The 25,477-nt window shown below is 42.6% G+C and overlaps 1 protein-coding gene across 1 annotated transcript in view; it reads left to right on the top strand.

The window, feature by feature from the left end:
- Positions 1 to 742: 742 nt before the first annotated feature.
- LOC311134177 (syntaxin-18-like) overlaps positions 743 to 25,477 on the top strand; it is a gene marked incomplete at its 3' end in the record, with an annotated part of 30,702 nt that continues 5,967 nt past the window's right edge. The window contains exon 1 of the mRNA XM_084167790.1: positions 743 to 916. Within this exon, the coding sequence (XP_084023916.1) occupies positions 764 to 916 (153 nt within the window). The 5' untranslated portion in view covers positions 743 to 763. The remainder of the gene's footprint in view (positions 917 to 25,477) is intronic.

Genomic DNA, 25,477 nt, shown 5'->3' with positions numbered 1-25,477 from the left:
AGCTTGCAAGAAAGGCATTTCACTGTACTCTGCATGTGACATTAAAACTTGAAACTTTAACTCTTCCTTGAAAGGATACATCTCTGCCTCCCACTGAATGTATTTCTAATAGCTGAACATACTGGAGTAATACTAGCTAAGTCCATTCATTCTATTATTTTCTTATTTTGATCGCTAAACAGTATTTAACTGGAATGCTGCTGATTTTAGTACCATGTTTACATACTTGTCTTAAACACACCCATGTGTCGCAAATATATGACGTCAACATTGGTGACATTTCTGAGGGAGTTCTATTACGCTGGCCCATGGCCCGTTCCATCATCGGTCGAAAGCGGGGAAGTCGAAGAGGCAAGACTTTTCGACTCTTGAAAAGGCAGCATGGTGCATCGTCCAGAAACATATAACATCTCTTTTCCATAAAATACATGTTTGAATTTTCAAACTAGTTTTCATTGGGAAGGCAGATAAAGCGTTTTTTTCAAAAGCAATCACTTTTGCATGTGAAAACACAGAATTCTGCTCATTACAACTTCACGTGCTTCATTACGTCATTTTAGTTTTGAGCCGATTTCGCCATCGGACAGAGCAGGGCACCCCAACCGCACCTGGCTCACGCCCGGGAGGCAGGCCATTTCCATATCGAATGCGATCAACTTTCCAGCCGGTTAAAATCACGCCAACACGGGCGACAGCGCGAGATTAATCGAACCCCCTCTCTTTGTTGACAGTGGATCTCCTCGACCTCGATGCTACTCATAGAATGGCTGTTGATATAACTTTACTGTTCAAAGCCAGTGTCAAAACGGTCAAAACCCGAAATAAAGCTATGGGAGTAGTGTCTGATTCGCTTAAAGATGAAATCTTCAAGAAGAGCAGACCCAAGAATGGATTTTCTCTCAAGGCGAAGGAAGTGGTGAGTGTCCATTTACTGGCTAACGTTATTCTTTATTTTTTATTTTTTTTCACCTTTATTTAACCAGGTAAGCCAGTTGAGAACAAGTTCTCATTTACAACTGCGACCTGGCCAAGATAAAGCAAAGCAGTGCGATAAAAACAACAACACAGAGTTACATATGGGGTAAACAAAACATAAAGTCAAAAATACAACAGAAATATATCTACAGTGTGTGCAAATGTAGTAAATTATGGAGGTAAGGCAATAAATAGGCCATAGTGCAAAATAGTTACAATTTCGTATTAACACTGGAATGATAGATGTGCAAAAGATGATGTGCAAATAGAGATACTGGGGTGCAAATTAGCAAAATAAATAACAATATGGGGATGAGGTAGTTGGATGGGCTAATTACAGATGGGCTGTTGGAGATGCTTAAGGTGCAGTGATCGGTAAGCTGCTCTGACAACTGACGCCTAAAGTTAGTGAGGGAGATAAGAGTCTCCAGCTTCAGAGATTTTTGCAGTTCGTTCCAGTCATTGGCAGCAGAGAACTGGAAGGAATGGCGGCCAAAGGAGGTGTTGGCTTTGGGGATGACCAGTGAGATATACCTGCTGGAGCGCAGACTACGGGTGGGTGCTGCTATGGTGACCAGTGAGCTAAGATAAGACGGGGATTTGCCTAGCAGTGATTTATAGATGACCTGGAGCCAGTGGGTTTGGCGACGAATATGTAGTGAGGGCCAGCCAACAAGAGCGTACAGGTCACAATGGTGGGTAGTATATGGGGCTTTGGTGACAAAACGGATGGCACTGTGATAGACTACATCCAATTTGCTAAGTAGAGTGTTGGAGACTATTTTGTAAATGACATTGCCAAAGTCAAGGATCGGTAGGATAGTCAGTTTTACGAGGGCATGTTTGGCAGCATGAGTGAAGGACGCTTTGTTGTGAAATAGGAAGCTGATTCTAGATCTAACTTTTGATTGGAGATGCTTAATGTGAGTCTGGAAGGAGAGTTTACAGTCTAACCAGACACCTAGGTATTTGTAGTTGTCCACATACTCTAGGTCAGACCCGCCGAGAGTAGTGATTCTAGTCGGGTGGGCGGGTGCAAGCAGCGTTCGGTTGAAGAGCATGCATTTCGTTTTACTAGTGTTTAAGAGCAGTTGGAGGCTACGGAAGGAGTGTTGTATGGCGTTGAAGCTCGTTTGGAGGTTTGTTAACACAGTGTCCAATGAAGGGCCAGATGTATACAAAATGGTGTCGTTCGCATAGAGGTGGATCCGAGCGTCACCAGCAGTAAGAGCAACATCATTGATATACACAGAGAATAGTCGGCCCGAAAATTTAACCCTGTGGCACCCCCATAGAGACTGCCAAAGGTCCAGACAACAGGCCCTCCGATTTGACACATTGAACTCTATCTGAGAAGTAGTTGGTGAACCAGGCGAGGCAGTCATTTGAGAAACCAAGGCTATTTAGTCTGCCAATAAGAATGCGGTGGTTGACAGAGTCGAAAGCCTTGGCCAGGTCGATGAAGACGGCTGCGCAGTACTGTCTTTTATCGATCGCGGTTATAATATCGTTTAGGACCTTGAGCGCACCCATGACCAGCTCGGAAACCGGATTGCATAGCGGAGAAGGTACGGTGGGATTCAAAATGGTCGGTGATCTGTTTGTTAACTTGGCTTTCAAAAACTTCCGAAAGGCAGGGCAGGATGGATATAGCTCTGTAACAGTTTGGATCTAGAGTGTCACCCCCTTTGAAGAGGGGGATGACCGCGGCAGCTTTCCAATCTCTGGGGATCTCAGACATTACGAAAGTGAGGTTGAACAGGCTAGTAATAGGGGTTCCGACAATTTCGGCAGCTAATTTTAGAAATAAAGGGTCCAGATTGTCTAGCCCAGCTGGTTTGTAGGGGTCCAGATTTTTCAGCTCTTTCAGAACATCAGCTGTCTGAATTAGTGTAAAGGAGAAGTGGGGGGGGGCATGGGCAAGTTGCAGCGGAGGGTGCAGAGCTGGTGGCCGGGGTAGTGGTAGCCAGGTGGAAAGCATGGCCAGCCGTAGCAAAATGCTTGTTGAAATTCTCGATTATTGTAGATTTATCGGTGGTGATAGTGTTTCCTAGCCTCAGTGCAGTGGGCAGTTGGGAGGAGGTGCTCTTATTCTCCATGGACTTTACAGTGTCTCAAAACTTTTGGGAGTTAGTGCTACAGGATGCACATTTCTGATTGAAATAGCTATCCTTTGCTTTCGTAACTGATTGTGTATATTGGTTCCTGACTTCCCTGAAAAGTTGCATATCGCAGGGGCTGTTCGATGCTAATGCAGTACGCCACAGGATGTTTTTGTGCTGGTCAAGGGCAGTCAAGTCTGAGGAGAACCAGGGGCTATATCTGTTCTTAGTTCTGAATTTTTTGAATGGGGCATGCTGATTTAAGATTGAGAGGAAAGCACTTTTAAAGAACAACCAGGCATCCTCTACTGACGGAATGAGGTCAATATCCATCCAGGATACCCAGGCCAGGTCCATTAGAAAGGCCTGCTTGCTAAAGTGTTTTAGGGAGCGTTTGACAGTGATGAGGGGTGGTCGTTTGACCGCGGACCCATTACGGACGCAGGCAAAAAGGCAGTGATCGCTGAGATCCTGGTTGAAGACAGCGGAGGTGTATTTAGAGGGTCAATTTGTCAGGATGATATCTATGAGGTTGCCCATGTTTACAGATTTTGGGTTGTACCTGGTAGGTTTGTTGATAATTTGTGTGAGATTGAGGGCATCTAGTTTAGATTGTAGGTTGGCCGGGGTGTTAAGCATATCCCAGTTTAGGTCACCAAGCAATACGAACTCTGAGGATAGATGGGGGGCAATCAGTTCACATATGGTGTCCAGGGCACAGCTCCGGGCTGAGGAGGGTCTGTAGCAAGCGGGAACAGTGAGAGACTTATTTCTGGAAAGGTGGATTTTTAGAAGTAGAAGCTCAAACTGTTTGGGCACAGACCTGGATAGTATGATAGAGCTCTGCAGGCTATCTCTACAGTAGATTGCAACCCCACCCCCTTTGGCAGTTCTATCGAGACGGAAAATGTTGTAGTTGGGGATAGACATTTCTGATTTTTTGGTGACCTTCCTAAGCCAGGATTCAGACACTGCTAGAACATCAGGGTTGGCGGAGTGTGCTAACGCAGTGAATAACTCGAACTTAGGGAGGAGGCTTCGGATGTTAACGTGCAAGAAACCAATGCTTTTACGGTTACAGAAGTCAACAAATGATAACGCCTGGGGAGTAGGAGTGATACTGGGGGCTTCAGGGCCTGGGTTAACCTCTACATCACCAGAGGAACAGAGGAGGAGTAGAATAAGGATACGGCTAAAGGCTTTAAGAACTGGTCTTCTAGTGCGTTGGGTACTTCTAGTGCGTCCGGCAGAAAATCCGTTATGATCTGGGTCGATAGCACGCTGTGCAGACTGGCCGACAAATTGTCCAGGCTAGAGCTAGAGCTGGCTGTTGGGTAGTGCAGGCCACGGACAATGGTGAAGACGCTAATGGTGGCTAATAGCAAGTAGCCATTCGGTTACAGCTAGACTAGTTTCAGCTTAAGGTTCTTGATAAAAGTTATAAAGAAATAATATAATCCTTTCCACGTTGGGTGAGGCGGGTTGCAGGAAAGTATATTTAGCTAAAGAATGAAAAGTAAAATTGAGAAATACATACAAAATAGACAAAAAACTTAAAAAAAATGGCTATTTACACAAGGACACAGAAAAAAACACGACCGCACTGCTACGCCATCTTGGATAGCTAGCTAAGATATTAGTTGTTGTAATTTATTTTCATAACAGTTGTAGCTATAGACGGGGGAAATAGAAATGTAGGTAAATCAATAGAGTTTGGGTGTTGTTACAGTTAACGTTAACTTAGCTAACTTGACGACTAACTATAGCTAAAGGTTTCTTATTTAGCTTAGTCATGACAGTTACCTAGCTAACGTTAACTAGATAATCAAATCAAATTATGTTGGTCACATACACATATTTAGCAGATGTTACTGCGGGTGTAGCGAAATGCTTGTGTTCCTAGCTCCAATAGTGGAGTAGTATCTAACAATTCACAACAATACACACAAATCTAAAAGTAAAAGAATGGAATTAAGAAATATTTAAATATTAGGACGAGCAATGTCGGAGTGGCATTGACTAAAATACAGTAGAATAGAATATAGTATATACAGTGGGGAAAAAAGTATTTAGTCAGCCACCAATTGTGCAAGTTCTCCCACTTAAAAAGATGAGAGAGGCCTGTAATTTTCATCATAGGTACACGTCAACTATGACAGACAAAATGAGAAAATAAAATCCAGAAAATCACATTGTAGGATTTTTAATGAATTTATTTGCAAATTATGGTGGAAAATAAGTATTTGGTCACCTACAAACAAGCAAGATATCTGGCTCTCACAGACCTGTAACTTCTTCTTTAAGAGGCTCCTCTGTCCTCCACTCGTTACCTGTATTAATGGCACCTGTTTGAACTTGTTATCAGTATAAAAGACACCTGTCCACAACCTCAAACAGTCACACTCCAAACTCCACTATGGCCAGGACCAAAGAGCTGTCAAAGGACACCAGAAACAAAACTGTAGACCTGCACCTGGCTGGGAAGACTGAATCTGCAATAGGTAAGCAGCTTGGTTTGAAGAAATCAACTGTGTGAGCAATTATTAGGAAATGGAAGACATACAAGACCACTGATAATCTCCCTCGATCTGGGGCTCCACGCAAGATCTCACCCCGTGGGGTCAAAATGATCACAAGAACGGTGAGCAAAAATCCCAGAACCACACGGGGGGACCTAGTGAATGACCTGCAGAGAGCTGGGACCAAAGTAACAAAGCCTACCATCAGTAACACAGTACGCCGCCAGGGACTCAAATCCTGCAGTGCCAGACGTGTCCCCCTGCTTAAGCCAGTACATGTCCAGGCCCGTCTGAAGTTTGCTAGAGTGCATTTGGATGATCCAGAAGAGGATTGGGAGAATGTCATATGGTCAGATGAAACCAAAATATAACTTTTTGGTAAAAACTCAACTCGTCGTGTTTGGAGGACAAAGAATGCTGAGTTGCATCCAAAGAACACCATACCTACTGTGAAGCATGGGGGTGGAAACATCATGCTTTGGGGCTGTTTTTTCTGCAAAGGGACCAGGACGACTGATCCGTGTAAAGGAAAGAATGAATGGGGCCATGTATCGTGAGATTTTGAGTGAAAACCTCCTTCCATCAGCAAGGGCATTGAAGATGAAACGTGGCTGGGTCTTTCAGCATGACAATGATCCCAAACACACCGCCCGGGCAACGAAGGAGTGGCTTCGTAAGAAGCATTTCAAGGTCCTGGAGTGGCCTAGCCAGTCTCCAGATCTCAACCCCATAGAAAATCTTTGGAGGTAGTTGAAAGTCCGTGTTGCCCAGCGACAGCCCCAAAACATCACTGCTCTAGAGGAGATCTGCATGGAGGAATGGGCCAAAATACCAGCAAGAGTGTGTGAAAACCTTGTGAAGACTTACAGAAAACTTTGACCTGTGTCATTGCCAACAAAGGGTATATAACAAAGTATTGAGAAACTTTTGTTATTGACCAAATACTTATTTTCCACCATCATTTGCAAATAAATTCATTAAAAATCCTACAATGTGATTTTCTGGATTTTTTTCTTCTCATAGTTGATGTGTACCTATGATGAAAATTACAGGCCTCTCTCATCTTTTTAAGTGGGAGAACTTGCACAATTGGTGGCTGACTAAATACTTTTTTCCCCCACTGTACATACAGTTGAAGTCGGAAGTTTACGTACACTTAGATTGGAGTCAATAAAACTTGTTTTTCAACCACTCCACACATTTTTTGGTTAAGAAACTATAGTTTTGGCAAATCGGTTTGGACATCTACTTTGTCCATGACACAAGTCATTTTTCCAACAATTGTTTACAGACAGATTATTTCACTTATAATTCACTGTTTCACAATTCCAGTGGGTCAGAAGTTTACATACACTAAGTTGACTGTGCCTTTAAACAGCTTGGAAAATTCCAGAAAATGATGTCATGGCTTTAGAAGCTGCTGATAGGCTAATTGACATCATTTGAGGCAATTGGAGGTGTACCTGTGGACGTATTTCAAGGCCTACCTTCAAACTCAGTGCCTCTTTGCTTGACATCATGGGAAAATGCTGGAGGAAACAGGTACAAAAGTATCTATATCCACAGTAAAACAAATCCTATATCAACATAACCTGAAAGGCCGCTCAGCAAGGAAGAAGCCACTGCTCCAAAACCGCTGTAAAAAAGCCAGACTACGGTTTGCAACTGCAAATGTGGACAAAGATCGTACTTTTTGGAGAAATGTCCTCTGGTCTGATGAAACAAAAACAGAACTGTTTGTCCATAATGACCATCGTTATGTTTGGAGGAAAAAGGGGATGACTTGCAAGCCGAAGAACACCATCCCAACAGTGAAGCACGGGGGTGGCAGCATCATGCTGTGGGGGTGCTTTGCTGCAGGAGGGACTGGTGCACTTCACAAAATAGATGGCATCATGAGGAAGGAAAATTATGTGGATATATTGAAGCAACATCTCAAGACATCAGTCAGGAAGTTAAAGCTTGGTCGCAAATGGGTCTTCCAAATGGACAATGACCCCAAGCATACTTAAAAATACCAAAATTCACAACAATATTCTCTCTACTATTTTTCTGACATTTCACATTCTTAAAATAAAGTGGTGATCCTAACTGACCTAAGACAGGGAATTTTTACAAGGATTAAATGTCAGGAATTGTGAAAAACTGAGTTTAAATGTATTTGGCTAAGGTGTATGTAAACTTCCGACTTCAACTGTATGAAATGAGTAAAGCAGTATGTAAACATTATTAAAGTGACCAGTGATTCCATGTCTATGTATATGGAGCAGCAGCCTCTAAGGTGCAGGGTAGAGTAACCAAGTGATGGCTATTTAACAGTCTGATGGCCTTGAGATAGAAGCTGTTTTTCAGTCTCTCAGTCCCAGCTTTGATCCACCTGTATTGACCTCGCCTTCTGGATGGTAGCGGGGTGAACAGGCCGTGGCTCGGGTGGTTGATGACCTTGATGATCTTTTTGGCCTTCCTGTAACATCGGGTGCTGTAGGTGTCCTGTGATGCGTTGGACAGACTGCACCACCCTGTGGAGAGCCCTGTGGTTGCGGACGGTGCAGTTACCATACCAGGCGACGATACAGCCCGACAGGATGCTCTCAATTGTGCATCTGTAAAAGTTTGTAAGGGGCCAAGCCAAATTTCTTCAGCCTCCTGAGGTTGAAGAGGCGCTGTTGCGCCTTCTTCACCACACTGTCTGTGTGGGTGGACCATTTCAGATTGTCAGTGATGTGTACGCCGAGGAACTTGAAGCTTTCCACCTTCTCCACTGCGGTCCCTTCGATGTGGATAGGGGCGTGCACCCTCTGCTGTTTCCTGAAGTCCACGATCAGCTCCTTCGTTTTGTTGACGTTGAGGGAGAGGTTATTTTCCTGGCACCACTCCGCCAGGGCCCTCACCTCCTCCCTGTAGGCTGTGTCGTCATTGTTGGTAGTCAGGCCTACTACTGTTGTGTCGTCTGCAGACTTGATGATTGAGTTGGAGGCGTGCATGGCCACGCAGTCATGGGTGAACAGGGAGTACAGTAGGGTGCTGAGCACGCACCCTTGTGGGGCCCATGTGTTGAGGATCAGTGAGGTGGAGGTGTTGTTTCCTACCTTCACCACCTGGGGGCGGCCCATCAGCAAGTCCAGGACCCAGTTGCACAGGGCAGGGTTCAGACCCAGGGCCCGAGCTTAATGATGAGCTTGGAGGGTACTATGGTGTTGAAGGCTGCACTATAGTCAATGAACAGCTTTCTTACGTAGGTATTCCTCTTGTCCAGATTGGATGGGGCAGTGTGCAGTGCGATGGCGATTGCATCATCTGTGGCTCTATTGGAGCGGTATGCAAATTGAAGTGGGTCTAGGGTGTAAGGTAGAGGTGATATGGTCCTTAATTAGCCTCTCAAAGCACTTCATGATGACAGAAGTGAGTGCTAGTCGAGAGTGCTTGGCGATAGTCATTTAGTTCAGTTACCTTTGCGTTCTTGGGTACAGGAATAATGGTGTACATCTTGAAGCAAGTGGGGGCAGCAGACTGGGATAGGTAGAGATTGAATATGTCCGTGGACACTCCAGCCAGCTGGTCTGCGCATTCCCTGAGAATAGCTATCTAATTTAGGCCTAAAGTTAGGTCTATGATGTGCTCACTGCTTATATTATTTGACCTCTAACTTGCTAAGTACTTTGCATGTAACTAATTAGCTACCTGGCAGCCTTTGACAGGTTAGTGATGCGTTCCAGAAATTTCCACACAGCGAGGCATGGCTTAATGTGACCACGCCCCCGAGTAGGGTACAGGCTTAGGGCACTCCCGTTACTCCCATGTAATTAGCCTAGCTTTGGCTGTATCCTAAGCAAACTACTGACACTTTTTTTTTGTCGTTTCAATAAACGTTTTCAGCAGCCTCGTGTTGTTATTAACATACTTGGCTGTCACAACAACAAATTATTAGCATGACACTTATTCTGCCACTCTAATTTGTTATCCGACCTGCTAACACTGACAGTAAAGATAGTAAAGCTGTCATACTTAACTTCCATCACTGTTTGTTTACCCCTAGCTTTTTTGCCGGGTAGCTGACGTTAGCTGGCTGGCTAGCGAAATAAGTAAATCTCGATCTAATTCGCTAGTCTTAGATATGTTACGTAACTACTTCCAGTCTTTGCCTGCCCTGGAACGGTCTAGGTATTTAGAAAATGTGATTCTTGTTGTCTTGCCTATATGTCCTTTCAACTTGCCGGAGACCAGCTGGGGAGACAACCCTACCAAATGGCCCAAAGTAGCCTATGGCGATATCTACACCTACTTGGTGGAATCTCCAGTTTTGCATAAATATCCAAATGCAGAAGAATATTATAGCTGTCATTTGGACGGATAAAGCTCACAAGTGCTTACTACAAGCCAACTAGCAAGATTAATGCAATACACATAGCTAGTTAGATACAAACAAGTGTTAGCGATTTACCGGTGATGAAGTGCTTCGAACACACAAAAACGTATTGTGTAACCGGAGCCCACAGATTTCCATCATCATCCATCATAATAGCCTGAAACCATGAGGTTCATGACTGTCTATAATCAGCAGGGGACTCTCTAGATCTTCCTGGTTTTAATATCATTTCAAATAACAGTTTGATACATGGAAGTACTTAATTGAGTTACGTGTATTGTCATTGTGTAAATAGGGGGGCTACTTTGTCCAAAAATGTTGAATAGAATTCTATGGAAAAGCCATCCATTCCATGAGCTGTTCTCCATGAGAATGTTTTAACATTATCTAATATTTATTCTTGGGTGATCTCTGTTTTTAGTGATTATATTTTGTCTGCTGATAATTGCTACAGAGTTGTTGGGTCTAAGAAGGCTATAGGATCCGTCCAACTGTTTAATTCTGATTTATATGCATTTTTATAGAAGCTTTTAAAATTGTGATTAATCGCGTTGTTTCCAATTACCACTTTTGTATCTTTTATCTTTTACAATTGTAACTGGTTTAGTATGTATTAGTTTTGTAAGAGCTGCAAGATATTTACCAGGTTTATTTGCCATTAAGTAGTATGCTTTATTTGAGTTTAACCTGTAGTTGTTGGCTCTCATCAAAAGTAAAAGATTGCATTCCTGCTTAAGTTCAGAAATTATAGTTTCTTCTTTACCATGTAAAGATTATTTATGGTATTTTTCTAAGATAGAGATTTATTTTTCTTTAATTTACATTTCTAAATCAGATGTAACTTTTGCAGAGTACGAGATTATCACCCCCCTAATGCACAGCGGCAGGTAGCCTAGCGGTTAAGAACGTTGAGCCAGTAACCGAACGGTTGCTGGTTCGAATCCCTAGGTGAAAAATCTGTCTGTGCCCTTGAGCAAGGTACTTAACCCTAATTGCTCCTGTAAGTCGCTCTGGATAAGAGCGTCTGCTAAATGACGTAAATTAAAATTTCTCTGTCTATATTTGTAATGGTAAAGGTTTTTATTTTTTCATTTACCTATTTCATAAATTTCAGGTCCAGAAGCTCTGTCGCTAAGTGTATTTTCTATTGGTGTAATTAAACATGATACCGGAGCATGATCCGATATCACTATATCATGCATTTTTTAATCCAGTAAATTGTTGAGTGCATTTTTGGAAATACATTTGGTCAATTCTTGAATAGCTTTTCTTACTTTGAGAAAATATGGAATAGTCTTTTGTAGTTGGGAATAATAATCGTCAGGTGTCCTGTAAATAGTTTGTAGAGAATACATTTTTCAGCCTCTTTGGAGGCTCCCTAAATGTGCCTTTTTTATTACTACATCTGTCAATCTTATCGAATGTATGATTTAGGTCACCTGCTAAAATATAGTACCTGTCTGGATTTGATCTGATGAAAAATAAAAAAATGATTTTCCCCTGGTGGGATATACAATGAAATCAATGTGTATTTTTCACCATGTAACGTACAATTCAACATTTAAAAAAACGACCTTCTTGGTCCATGTGCTGGGATATAAGGGAAAATGGTGTATTCTTATTTATCAGGATTCCTACACCTCTGCTGTTACTACAGTAGGTGGCAGCATAGGCCTCTCCAACCCAGCTCCTCTTTAAATGTTCAAATGTTATATTTTTTATTTAACTCTTGCAAGAAAACCACATCTGCTGACAATCTCTAACTGTTCGTAAAACTATATACTTTTTTCCCCCCATCATGGAACCCGTGCACATTCCATGTGATAAGTTGTACACCATTACTATCATTGAAGAACCATGTAAAACATTTTAGCAGATATGACATATGAGGGCAGTGGGCATTCCATAGAATTAGGAGGATCATAGTATAAATACCCCCCCACTAAAAAACAACTGAAATATCACATTTACTTACGAATTCAGACCCTTTACTCAGTACTTTGTTGAAGCACCTTTGGCAACGATTACAGCCTTGTCTTCTTGGGTATGACGCTACAAGCTTGGCACACCTGTATTTGGGGAGTTTCTCCCATTCTTCTCTTTAGAGCCTCTCAAGCTCTGTCAGGTTGGATGGGGAGCGTCGCTGCATAGCTGTTTTCAGGTCTCTCCAGAGATGTTAGATCAGGTTCAAGTTCGGGCTCTGGCTGGGTCACCTCAAGGACATTCAGACTTGTCCCGAAGCCACTCCTGTGTTGTCTTGGCTGTGTGCTTAGGGTCATTGTCCTGTTGGAAGGTGAACTTTAGCCCCAGTCTGAGGTCCTGAGCGCTCTGGAGCAGGTTTTCATCAAGGATCGCTCTGTACTTTGCTCCGTTCAACTTTCCCTCGATCCTGACTAGTCTCCCAGTCCCTGCCGCTGAACAACATCCCCATAGCATGATGCTGCCACCACCATACTTCACCATAGGGATGGTGCCAGGTTTCCTCTAGATGTGACTTCTTGGCATTCAGGCCAAAGAGTTCAATCTTGGTTTCATCAGACCAGAGAATCTTGTTTCTCATGGTCAGAGTCTTTAGGTGCCTTTTGGCAAACTCCAAGCGGGCTGTCATGTGCCTTCCGTCTGGCCACTCTACCATAAAGGCCTGATTGGTGGAGTGCTGCACAGATGGTTGTCCTTCTGGAAGGTTCTCCCAACTCCACAGAGGAACTCTGGAGCTCTGTCAGAGTGACAATCGGGTTCTTGGTCACCTCCCTGACCAAGGCCCTTCTCCCCTGATTGCTCAGTTTGGCTGGGCGGCCAGCTCTAGGAAGAGTCTTGGTGGTTCCAAACTTCTTCCATTTAAGAATGATGGAGGCCACTGTGTTCTTGGGGACCTTCAATGCTGCAAAAAGTTTTTGGTACCCTTCCCCAGATCTGTGCCTCGACACAATCCTGTCTCGGAGCTCTACGGACAATTATTTCGACCTCATGGCTTGGTTTTTGCTCTGACATGCACTGTCAACTGTGGGACATTATATAGACAGGTGTGTGCCTTTCCAAATCAATTGAATTTACCACAGGTGGACTCCAATTAAGTTGTAGAAACATCTCAAGGATGATCAATGGAAACAGGATGCACCTGAGCTCAATTTCGAGTCTCATAGTAAAGGGTCTGAAAACTTATGCAAATAAGGTATCTGTTTTTTATTTTTAATACATTTGTAAACATTTAGTATAGAGCGTGTGGGCTGAGCAGACATACAAATTAAATTGAAATAAACACAAAGCAAATTATGTCTTTGTACTTGAGGCGCAATGCCTTTTTAGGGCTTTTTAGCTCTGCCTCCTCTCCTAATGTACCAAAAAAAAACGGTAGATACATTGTATATACATTTGAAGAAAGACCGCCACTTAAGTACTGTGATTGGTTTGTATTACTTTATAAATTAAAGTATAGTGGCTGGTGGGGGTCTGCTTGGGGTGAGTGGGTCGTACGAGAGACTGAACTGGGATGAGTGGAAGCCCCATGCACACCTCAGGGTAATGTCTGATGTCCTCCCAGTCACCCCATCCCAATCCCCTGGATATAGCCCCTCTCCATTCTCACCAATAACCACCATTAAATCTTTGTTGTAATGACAAACAAGTTATAATAATGATTTGACATCATTTCCTAATATGTCCAAAACTCTTTTTCATTTTACAACGGGTTTACAAGTCATAAAAAAAAATACAATTACATTGTAGTATAATAAAGTCCTTCCTTCCTTCCCTCTCTCCCAAACCAAATCCATCCCTCTCCACCACCCCCTTCCTGTTCTCCTCCCTTATCCCACCCAAGACAAGCTTATCCCCACCTCCCATGTTTACTCCCTCTTGCACCCCCCCCCCCCCCAAGCCAAGCTTGTCCCACCCTCCCTTCCTTACCCACCCTTGCCCCACCAAGCCAAGCTTATCACACCTCCCCTCCTAGTCCTCCCTTACCCACCCAGGCCAAGTTTAACCCAACCTCTGTCTCACCCCCCTTCTTCTCAAACACATTTACACCCCTCTATACATCTATTTACTCATCCATTCTCCTTCATTCACACACAACATATACCCTATGCCTCCGCACACCCATTCTCTCCCACCCTCCTATACATATTCATATTTACCCTCCTTTACTCTCCCATTCATATGCACAGACACATACCCACTCACACCCTCTTGCCCACACACACACACACACACACACACACACACACACACACACACACACACACACACACACACACACATAATCATCCATAGAACAATTATTGACTTACATGCTATATTTCCTCTTTTATATTGTATTTTCAGTGTCCATGTATCTCATTGGCATCGGCTAATTATATCATTACTTCCTAGAGAAGAACAGTAACTTGGGGAGAATAGTCAAAATTGTATGAGGGGGAGGGAATATTGTCTCAACTTACTAGAAGCTTGCTTGGGGATATATTGATCTATCAATTTTAAAATATTTATTTAAACTATGTTGTCTGGTTTCTACATATAATCACAGTTTTGACGGTACAAAATGGAGTTACCATCTCCCATGCGTCCTATCGGTACGCGCATGCGCCTTCCCCTGGATTTTTTTTTTCATGACTAGATCTGTGGTCAGGGGCAAATCTCTTCCTGGATTTTCAGACTCTCTCACCACGACATAGTCGCAAACCCATCATTGGTGTTGAAATAAAGAGCTCATTGCAAGCCACTGGCAAATAGAATAAGTGTGCCGCATGCAGCATGACATTTTTACATTTACATTTTTAGTCATTTAGCAGACACTCTTATCCAGAGTGACTTACAGTTAGTGAGTGCATACATTTTATCATCTTCTTGAAGCTGACTGTGTAAATAGGAACCATGTCTTTGGCTATGTGATAGTCCCCTGTAGCTCAGTTGGTAGACTAGAGCATGGCGCTTGCAACGCCGGGGTTGTGGGTTCGTTTCCCACGGGGGGCCAGTATGAAAAATGTATGCACTCACTAACTGTAAGTCGCTCTGGATAAGAGCGTCTGCTAAATGACTAAAATGTAAATGTAATTTTCATACTGTGATATGACCACTGTGATATGCAGAAGCCCCATCAAAGGCACCTTGAAGAACTCCTCTGGATTTCCCCAGGGGCTTCAGCTCTTGATCCGTACCTGATGTTCCCACCTACCATCGGCAGGAGAAACAAGCCCAGTCACACAGCTCCACACAACTATGCTTTGTTATGCTTTGCGCACCCCTGTTGCAATGATATTGGAAATGGTGGTGTAATAAAAGCAGCAGGGATGCTGATTTGAGGAAACTCAAACGTAGCCTGTGGTGCCTGCCCCTACTCCCTCCACCCTCCTGCTGTCTCCCCTACTACTACCGATATCATCTGAAACGATCTCGGTAAACCAACGTTTGGAGAAATTGAAATTGTGAGTTTGGAATGTCCTGACTGCATACAGTTATGTTGTGGTTTTCATCCGCCCCCACCCGCTCGTCGTCCTCTCTGTACGACTTCAGATACAGGCAAAACATTTTTGTGTGCGAGCCCTCTCTTCGCATGTTTGATTCCCTAAACATGCTGCAATAACATTGTTCTTTCAGCTTTCTAACAATTTCTCGAGGAAAGACGATCCTCCCAAGAGCCAGTGATTAAAAGTGGAAGATCAAAACAGAGAAAATATTAAATTAGGTCCCCAGTAACAATGTTGACGGCCGGCTCCTAATGCTGAACAGATGTGGCCCCCCTCCAACACATGCACTACCTTCTCAGTTTCCAGTGACACTTCACTAAACAGATAACAAAAAAAAATGTCAAAAGTAAACAAATATAAAGTAACATGTATAGGTTGCTTTTTTCATTAAAAACTTTACCCTTTGTGGAAAGTTAACATCTTTTTGAAGGCGAAGCGAAAGGCTCTATGGACTAGTAAGAGGGCTAGTGTGTGCAGTGTGCAGTGGTCGGGGGAAATCTTTTACCTTGTAGAGGTCGGTTGGGGGCACAGTGATCTCAATTTCACCGCTCTCCTCCTGGTATCCACAGCAGGCTGGCCTTCTCATGTTTAAATGGAGGAGGTCACCCCCAAATTGTTAAATTGTGTGTAGAAAAATAGCCTTTGGCTTCCCACCGTGCCTTCAGCAGTGCAGTTCCAAAACGGAACAGCTTTTTACTGTGTTTTCTTTGAATCTCCGAAAAGTGCGGCGATCAGCCAGCGCTTAGAAGTATGCATTATTGCTAAACTTGAGCGAGGTAGGGGGTGCCCTCATATGGCGAATTTGAAATGGAAATGATAATCTGTTAAATTCTCAAAACATTGAGTTACATTTTGAAAACCCGGGTCTATTTTAGCTTAGTTTTTTCTGTTCGCAGTAAACTGTGAACGTCTCTCCTATTGGAGAACTTTTGGCAATTGAACAGAAAAACGTTCTGGCAGAATCCAAAGTTAAAGTCGGGCTCCCGAGTGGCACAGCGGTCTAAGGCACTGCATCTCAGTGCTTGAGGCGTCACTACAGACCCCCTGGTTCAATTTCAGGCTGTATCACAACTGGCCGTGATTGGGAGTCCCATAGGGTTTGGCCGGTGTAGGCCGTCATTGTAAATAAGAATTTGTTCTTAACTGACTGACTTGCCTAGTTAAATAAAGGTTAAATAAAGAAAAATTAAAGTGCTTCTACAGTGCAGTAAATGTGATGCTTTGGTGGAATTTAGCTGCTCTGAAATTAGAATACCATAGTCTAGGCTATATTTATTGGCCCTATTACATGAGAATCCTAATTTGAGCAGTTAAATAAATCTCTTCACCCCATTTCTTCCAGTTGACACAGAGCAAGTTTTCACAAGTCACCCCACAAGAATTGCCATGAACCTGCATCAGCTGTCATGATGATCAATGAATCTGCATCAGCTGTCATGATGATCAATGAATCTGCATCAGCTGTCATGATGATCAATTCCAACTTGGATGGAAAATTACTGAGGATAATAGCGGACGATATTGCCATATTTTCAATTTGAGCCTACTAGAATGTGTGTGCCCCCAGGCTTGGAGGGAAGCAAAAGTCATTCCGCTACCTAAAAATAGTAAAGCCCCCTTTACTGGCTCAAATAGCCGACCAATTAGCCTGTTACCAACCCTTAGTAAACTATTGGAAAAAATTGTGTTTGACCAGATACAATGCTATTTTACAGTATACAATTGACAACTAACTTTCAGCATGCTTATAGAGAAGGACATTCAAGAAGCACAGCACTTACACAAATGACTGATGATTGGCTGAGAGAAATTGATGATAAAAATATTGTGGGGGCTGTTTTGTTAGACTTCAGTGTTGCTTTTGACATTATCGATCATAGTCTGCTGCTGGAAAAACGTATGTGTTATGGCTTTACTCCACCTGCTACAGTGGGGAAAAAAAGTATTTAGTCAGCCACCAATTGTGCAAGTTCTCCCACTTAAAAAGATGAGAGAGGCCTGTAATTTTCATCATAGGTACACGTCAACTATGACAGACAAATTGAGAAAATAAAATCCAGAAAATCACATTGTAGGATTTTTAATGAAATTATTTGCAAATTATGGGGGAAAATAAGTATTTGGTCACCTAAAAACAAGCAAGATTTCTGGCTCTCACAGACCTGTAACTTCTTATTTAAGAGGCTCCTCTGTCCTCCACTCGTTACCTGTATTAATGGCACCTGTTTGAACTTGTTATCAGTATAAAAGACACCTGTCCACAACCTCAAACAGTCACACTCCAAACTCCACTATGGCCAAGACCAAAGAGCTGTCAAAGGACACCAGAAACAAAATTGTAGACCTGCACCAGGCTGGGAAGGCTGAATCTGCAATAGGTAAGCAGCTTGGTTTGAAGAAATCAACTGTGGGAGCAATTATTAGGAAATGGAAGACATACAAGACCACTGATAATCTCCCTCGATCTGGGGCTCCACGCAAGATCTCACCCCGTGGGGTCAAAATGATCACAAGAACGGTGAGCAAAAATCCCAGAACCACACGGGGGGACCTAGTGAATGACCTGCAGAGAGCTGGACCAAAGTAACAAAGCCTACCATCAGTAACACACTACGCCGCCAGGGACTCAAATCCTGCAGTGCAAGACGTGTCCCCCTGCTTAAGCCAGTACATGTCCAGGCCCGTCTGAAGTTTGCTAGAGTGCATTTGGATGATCCAGAAGAGGATTGGGAGAATGTCATATGGTCAGATGAAACCAAAATATAACTTTTTGGTAAAAACTCAACTCGTCGTGTTTGGAGGACAAAGAATGCTGAGTTGCATCCAAAGAACACCATACCTACTGTGAAGCATGGGGGTGGAAACATCATGCTTTGGGGCTGTTTTTCTGCAAAGGGACCAGGACGACTGATCCGTGTAAAGGAAAGAATTAATGGGGCCATGTATCGTGAGATTTTGAGTGAAAACCTCCTTCCATCAGCAAGGGCATTGAAGATGAAACGTGGCTGGGTCTTTCAGCATGACAATGATCCCAAACACACCGCCCGGGCAACGAAGGAGTGGCTTCGTAAGAAGCATTTCAAGGTCCTGGAGTGGCCTAGCCAGTCTCCAGACCTGAACCCAATAGAAAATCTTTGGAGGGAGTTGAAAGTCCGTGTTGCCCAGCGACAGCCCCAAAACATCACTGCTCTAGAGGAGATCTGCATGGAGGAATGGCCCAAAATACCAGCAACAGTGTGTGAAAACCTTGTGAAGACTTACAGAAAACGTTTGACCTGTGTCATTGCCAACAAAGGGTATATAACAAAGTATTGAGAAACTTTTGTTATTGACCAAATACTTATTTTCCACCATAATTTGCAAATAAATTCATTAAAAATCCTACAATGTGATTTTCTGGAATTCTTCTTCTCATTTTGTCTGTCATAGTTGACGTGTACCTATGATGAAAATTACAGGCCTCTCTCATCTTTTTAAGTGGGAGAACTTGCACAATTGGTGGCTGACTAAATACTTATTTTCCCCACTGTATATTGTGGATACAGAGTTACCTGTCTAACAGAACACAGAGGGTGTTCTTTAATGGAAGCCTCTCCAACATAATCCAGGTAGAATCAGGAATTCCCCAGGGCAGCTGTCTAGGCCCATTACTTTTTTCAATCTTTACTAATGACATGCCACTGGCTTTGAGTAAAGCCAGAGTGTCTATGTATGCGGATGACTCAACACTATACATGTCAGCTACTAAAGCGACTGAAATGACTGCAACACTTAACAAAGAGTTGCAGTTAGTTTCAGAGTGGGTGGCAAGGAATAAATTAGTGCTAAATAGTTCTAAAACTAAAAGCATTGTATTTGGGACAGATCATTAACTAAACCCTAAACCTCAACTAAATCTTGTAATAAATAATGTGGAAATTGAGCAAGTTGAGGTGACTAAACTGCTTGGAGTAACCCTGGATTGTAAACGGTCATGGTCAAAGCATATTGATACAACAGTAGTTAAGATGGGGAGAAGCATGTCCATAATAAAGCGCTACTCTACCTTCTTAATAGCACTATCAACAAGGCAGGTCCTACAGGCCCTAGTTTTGTCACACCTGGACTTCTGTTCAGTCGTGTGGTCAGGTGCCACAAAAAAGGACTTAGGAAAATTGCAATTGGCTCAGAACAGGGCAGCACGGCTGGCCCTTGGATGTACACAGAGAGCTAATATTAATAATATCCATGTCAATCTCTCCTGGCTCAAAGTGGAGGAGAGATTGACTTCATCACTACTTGTGTTTATGAGAGGTGTTGACATGTTAGGTGCACCAAGCTGTCTGTTTGAGCTACTGGCGCACAGCTCGGACACCCTTGCATACCCCACAAGACATGCCACCAGAGGTCTCTTCACAGTCCCCAAGTCCAGAACAGACTATGGGAGGCGCACAGTACTACATAGAGCCATGACTACATGGAACTCTATTCCACATCAAGTAACTGATGCAAGTAGTAAAATTAGATTTTAAAAATATATAAAACACCTTATGGAACAGCGGGGACTGTGAAGCAACACAAACATAGGCGCAGACACATGCATACACACACACACGATAACATACGTACTGTAGATATGTGGTAGTGGTGGAGTAGGGGCCTGAGGGCACACAGTGTGTTGTGAATGTATTGTAATGTTTTTAAAATTGTATGAACTGCCTTAATTTTGCTGGACCCCAGGAAGTGAAGCTGCTGCCTTGGCAGCAGCTAATGGGGATCCATAATAAATACAAATACAACAATTCATTGTTTTGTGGTCTCACTAGTCTTCTTCTGTCTGTCCCCCAAACTATCTCTCTCTTTTTTTTATCTTTCTTTCTCTATCTATCTCTTTCACAAACACACACACACCACTGCCAATAATTCTCTCACCATTAGGTTGTGATTTGAGGGGATTTACCTGAGCTGAATATCCTGCTAAACACTGTCTTTACCATTTGGGTTAATCTCCATTCTCTTTTCGCACGGAGGCCAGGCAAATTCCCACAGACGTTTCGAAAAAGGGATTGCGCCTGTTTTGCATAAATGAAAAGAACATAAAGTGTAAAATATGGAGACAAATGCACAAACACTCTCTGTAGACTAGTGTCAAACTTAGGGGCAACAAGACAAAATCCAGATGCTCTGCAGACTAAACAGTTTAATTGTAACAAAAATATTGTACTGCTTCAGAGACACAGGCTTTATAGGCAAAATTCTGATTGATATGTGCCATAACGGCATTCTGTAATTAAGAAATTAGACTCATTCCTTGACAAATAGGCATATGCCACATAAGACAATATGTAATCTAAAGGATAATTGATTACTCAAACATGATCAATTCCGCTATCATTTTGCATATATGTATTAAAATAGGCAGAAACATTTCCTTAATCACAAACTATCAAACATCCAAGACTTTAATACCTGTCTCTTTCACAAAGAGATAATAACCATTAAATCCTGTTAACATTATTTTTTAAATAGGCTAGCCTTAAATACAGGTGGTGACCAGTTAACATTACGTTTGGGTAGCCTACACTTTAAGTCTGTTGTTCTACTGTTTACCAAAAATGGGCATAATATACAAAGGCATAAGAGAAGAATAATGTGTTCTTTCATCTAAGTGTTTTGTTAATGAATCCCTTAAGTGCAGTGAGACCAAACATTAGGGTTGCTCAAATACCCAACAAACAACACAACGTTCCAGTCATGTTTTCTATTAAACTTCAAAATAAAAGACTGGGCCGAAATAAGTGGAGGGGTAGAGGACGATCTGGCGGGAAGTCTGATGTGGTCCCAATTTCTTTCTTTCTCAGTAAAGCTTGAATATGACATTGCTGTTTGCATCCATGGGAGTCAGGAGAGCCTTTCTTCATCAAGTGGACACATTGCTTGTTTTTCCCCCCAAGTGATGTGGGTTTGTTCAAAGGGGGGGAAAAACACACACAAAAAACAAGACAAGCTAAACAAGATGCTGTTTTAAAACATAAATAATTAGGGGATAGATCAACTTTAATATTGCAGATAGCTTCCATCAATGTAATTGTCTGCATTATTTCCAGTCCCCCATATATATATTTTCTAAATATATATACATATATACATACACACACTCAGCAAACAGTTTATTAGGTACACCCATCTAGTACCGGGTCGAACCCCCCTTTGCCTCCAGAATAGTCTGAATTCTTCGGGGCATTCCACAAGGTGTCGGAAACGTTCCACAGGGATGTTGATCCATGCTGACGCGATGGCATCATGCAGTTGCTGCAGATTGGATGGTGGTACATTCATGCTGCGAACAGCTCGTTCCATCGCATCCCAAAGATGCTCTATTGGTTTGAGGTCTGGAGGCCACTCAAGTAAACTGAACTCGCTGTCATGTTACAGGCAATGTTTTTCCACTTCTCAATTGTCCAGTGTTGGTGATTGCGTGCCCACTGGAGCCGCTTCTTCTTGTTTTTAGCTGATAGGAGTGGAACCCGGTGTGGTCGTCTGCTGCAATAGCCCATCCGTGACAACGATCGACGAGTTGTGCGTTCCGAGATGCAGTTCAACACACCACTGTTGTACGGCGTGGTTATTTGTTCGTTTGTGGCCCGCCTGTTAGCTTGCATGATTCTTGTCATTCTCCTTCGACCTCTCTCATTTAACAAGCCGTTTTCGCCACACGACTGCCGCTGACTGGATGTTTTTTGTTTGTCGCACCATTCTGTGTAAACACTAGACACTGTTGTGTGTGAAAAGCCCAGGAGGGCGGCCTTTTCTGAGATACTGAATCTGGCGCGCCTGGCACCGACGATCATACCACGCTCAAAGTCGCTTAGGTCACTTGTTTTTCCCATTCTAACGTTCAATCGAACAGTAAATGAATGCCTCGATGCCTGTCTGCCTGCTTTGTATAGCAAGCCACGGCCACGTGACTCACTGTCTATAGGAGCGATCCATTTTTCTGTGAACGGGGTGGTGTACCTAATACACTGGCCGGTGAGTGTATATAAAACACAGGGAAATCACGTTTTGGACTGCACTAGGCCTTTAACTTGTCAAGCGCAAGAAGTCAACATCTGGCATTAGAGCAACTGGAGATTAACAGTGGTCACTAAATTAAAATTCTACATTGTTCTCAGTTTATGCTGCATTCACGTATGTGACTCAAAAAAGTCAGACTGGATGGTATGATGGCATGAACTCGTGGACTACACTACATGTTGGTTTGAAGAACATGCTAACTTACGATCAATATTCCAAACTGAATATATAAAGCACTTTCAACCTCAAAGTGAACACAGTGTATGGTATTTCGCGGTGGAATTGAATACAATGACATCCGGTTTCATCCTGCTGCCATGAATCTTGGCAATTTCTCGCATGGAATAGCCTTCATTTCTCAGAACAAGAATAGACCGACGAGTGTCAGAAGAAAGTTATTTGTTTCTGGCCATTTTGAGCCTGTAATCGAACCCACAATTGCTGATGCTCGAGATACTCAACTAATCTCAAGAAGGCCAGTTTTATTGCTTCTTTAATCAGCACAACAGTTTTCAGCTGTGCTAACATAATTGCAAAAGGGTTTTCTAATGATCAATTAGACTTTTTTAAATGATACACTTGGATTAGCAAACAGAACGTGCCATTGGAACACAGTACTGATAGTTGCTGATAATGGGCCTCTGTACGCCTATGTAGATATTCCATTAAAAATCAGCCGTTTCCAGCTACAATAGCCATTTACAACATTAACAATGTCAACACTGTATTTCTGATCAATTTGATGTTATTTGACAAAAAAATTGCTTTTCTTTAGAAAACAAGGACATTTCTAAGTGACCCCAAACTTTTGAATGGTAGTGTGTGTATATATATATATTTATTCATTTTAGTATTATTTATTTAAATCTGAGAAGTATAGTAATGTTTGCTGTAGCCGAGATTAATATAGATGACCTTTGGATATGAGATAGTTTATTGTATTGACTATTTTGTTGTGACTCATCTGAACTCTCCATTTCTCATACCCAAGAGTTCGAAGAAAACACAGTGATAAAATCAATGTCGCGTAGTCCCCTCTATTGCAAGGATCTTTGAGTGTTTCTCACGGTGTCTTATTTTGTAACAAGTAGGCCTAGTAGTTATAGGTCTAGGCTAGGCCATTGTTCACCAACCTATTCTGAGTCAAGATCACTTTCTGAGTCTAAATGCAAGCCAAGATATACCGCTCAGATTCTTTTTTTTACATGATTTAAGCCTATGCAACATTAACCCAGTTTTTTACAGAAATGTTTGGCGATGGAGAAGGAATGCCTTTGAGCTCGACCAGCCGATTGCGATCGACCGGTTGGTGACCACTGGGCTAGGCTATATCTAAAAGGAGATTTAGACAGGCTTCAAAATGGACAGCAAGGGGTCAAGCTATGGAAACATAAATGACTGACTGGGCAATTGTTATAAAATTAGCTCAGTTACCAAATCTGCTAAAGCGTTTCTTTCTCTTCTTCTCCATAATAATCCCCTGTGATGGTTTGTTTGCGCTTTGTACAGGCTGAGAGGTATGAGAGAGTGGAGGTAAAGTGGGGGGCTTTGATGATGTTGAGATTAGATTTAGCTCTGCAGACTGTCTCCTCCTGCTGCCTCGCTCCAAACACACAACACACACACACACACTCGCAAGCACATATTCATATAAATTCACATACTTTGGCAAAGACATGCATGCACACACACTCCTCCAGCCACAGGCACAAGGTTTCCTCATTGTTTAGGTATTATTTGCTCTTTAGAGTCTTAAGTTACAAGAGCAATTGATCCCGGTGACCCCCTGCAAACCCTGAAAGTTGCAGTGGGAATCTGAGCCCAAATGTATACACACAGGAGATGTATCAACCCACCCAAACCAGCACGCTTGACATTTTCACTCTGTTCTCTCCTGAGAGCTGGTGGGGCTCCAACACTGGGGGCCTACTTCCACCTGCTGGTGAGCTGTTGCAAAGCAGAGACACATTGGCTTGTATGGAATTGAAGAATATGATGTTTGCCATTAGATTTCTTTGTAAGTATATGATTTGAAATAGCACACCAGTGATCTAGTGACCCTGGGTTGTAGGTCTACTGATTATGTGCGTATTGTTAAAAAAAGTAAAACAATGCTAGGTATTATTATTGCACTGTTGGAGCTAGAAACACAAGCTTTCGATGCACCTGTGGTATTTTCAAATCTGTGTACACGACCAATAAACTTTGATTTGAATTTGATTTTCTTTACAATAATTAGCATGGTATGAGTTTATAGCTGTGAGAAATATAGTGAAAGTGCCTGGAAGAAGAGAAAAACAACAAACACTCAGGCCCCTGATGGTTAGAGTTGCCCAGACACGGGAGACAACAACACACTCCTGCCTTTCAACCATGGGAATGTTTCGCTTCACTCAACCCCTTTACAAGCACAAGTGCTCTAAACAACGATTAACATTTGACCTCTTAAACCTGCTTGGTTCTAATTGCTCTGAAGCAATGTCGCACCTTAAGACATCTAGGCCTATTTGTTTTCTAGGAGAGGAGATGGGTTTCAAGCAAATTGTAGCTCTGTATTTTAAAAAACAAAAAAAATTATTCTCAGAAAGCCCTGTCGTTTTCGTCTTGAAGATATTTTTTGTCGCCATTAGGAGACCGAGACCCAGGTCGTGGTTTAGCACAGCGATTTGGTCACTAGAAGAAAAAGACAGGACCGAAGACAGCAGGGTTTGGCTTTATAAATACAATCCAGCTCACCATACGTCTCTGTCAAATTCAGTCATTGTGTCATTTTCAATACTTTGCATGTCTGGATTATTTTTGTTTTTTTTGTTGTTGTTGTTTTTTCCTCAAACAGAGCCTGCTGTGTGTGGACTCGCACACACTTCTGTCCTTCTGCGCTCCACTCAGTGGATGGGGAAGCAATTAGGTATTTTTTTTATGTTGACCGAATTACAGGAGTAAATATTGGACTCCACCAAGTTTCCTCTGGTTTTCCTGCGCACACGTTCTCTG

This window comes from Coregonus lavaretus (assembly GCF_964263955.1).
Source record: "Coregonus lavaretus genome assembly, chromosome: 8".
In the NCBI taxonomy this organism is placed as follows: Eukaryota; Metazoa; Chordata; class Actinopteri; order Salmoniformes; family Salmonidae; genus Coregonus; species Coregonus lavaretus.
The sequence above is the reverse complement of the archived record's forward strand: the minus strand, read 5'-3'. Positions and strand labels throughout refer to the sequence as shown.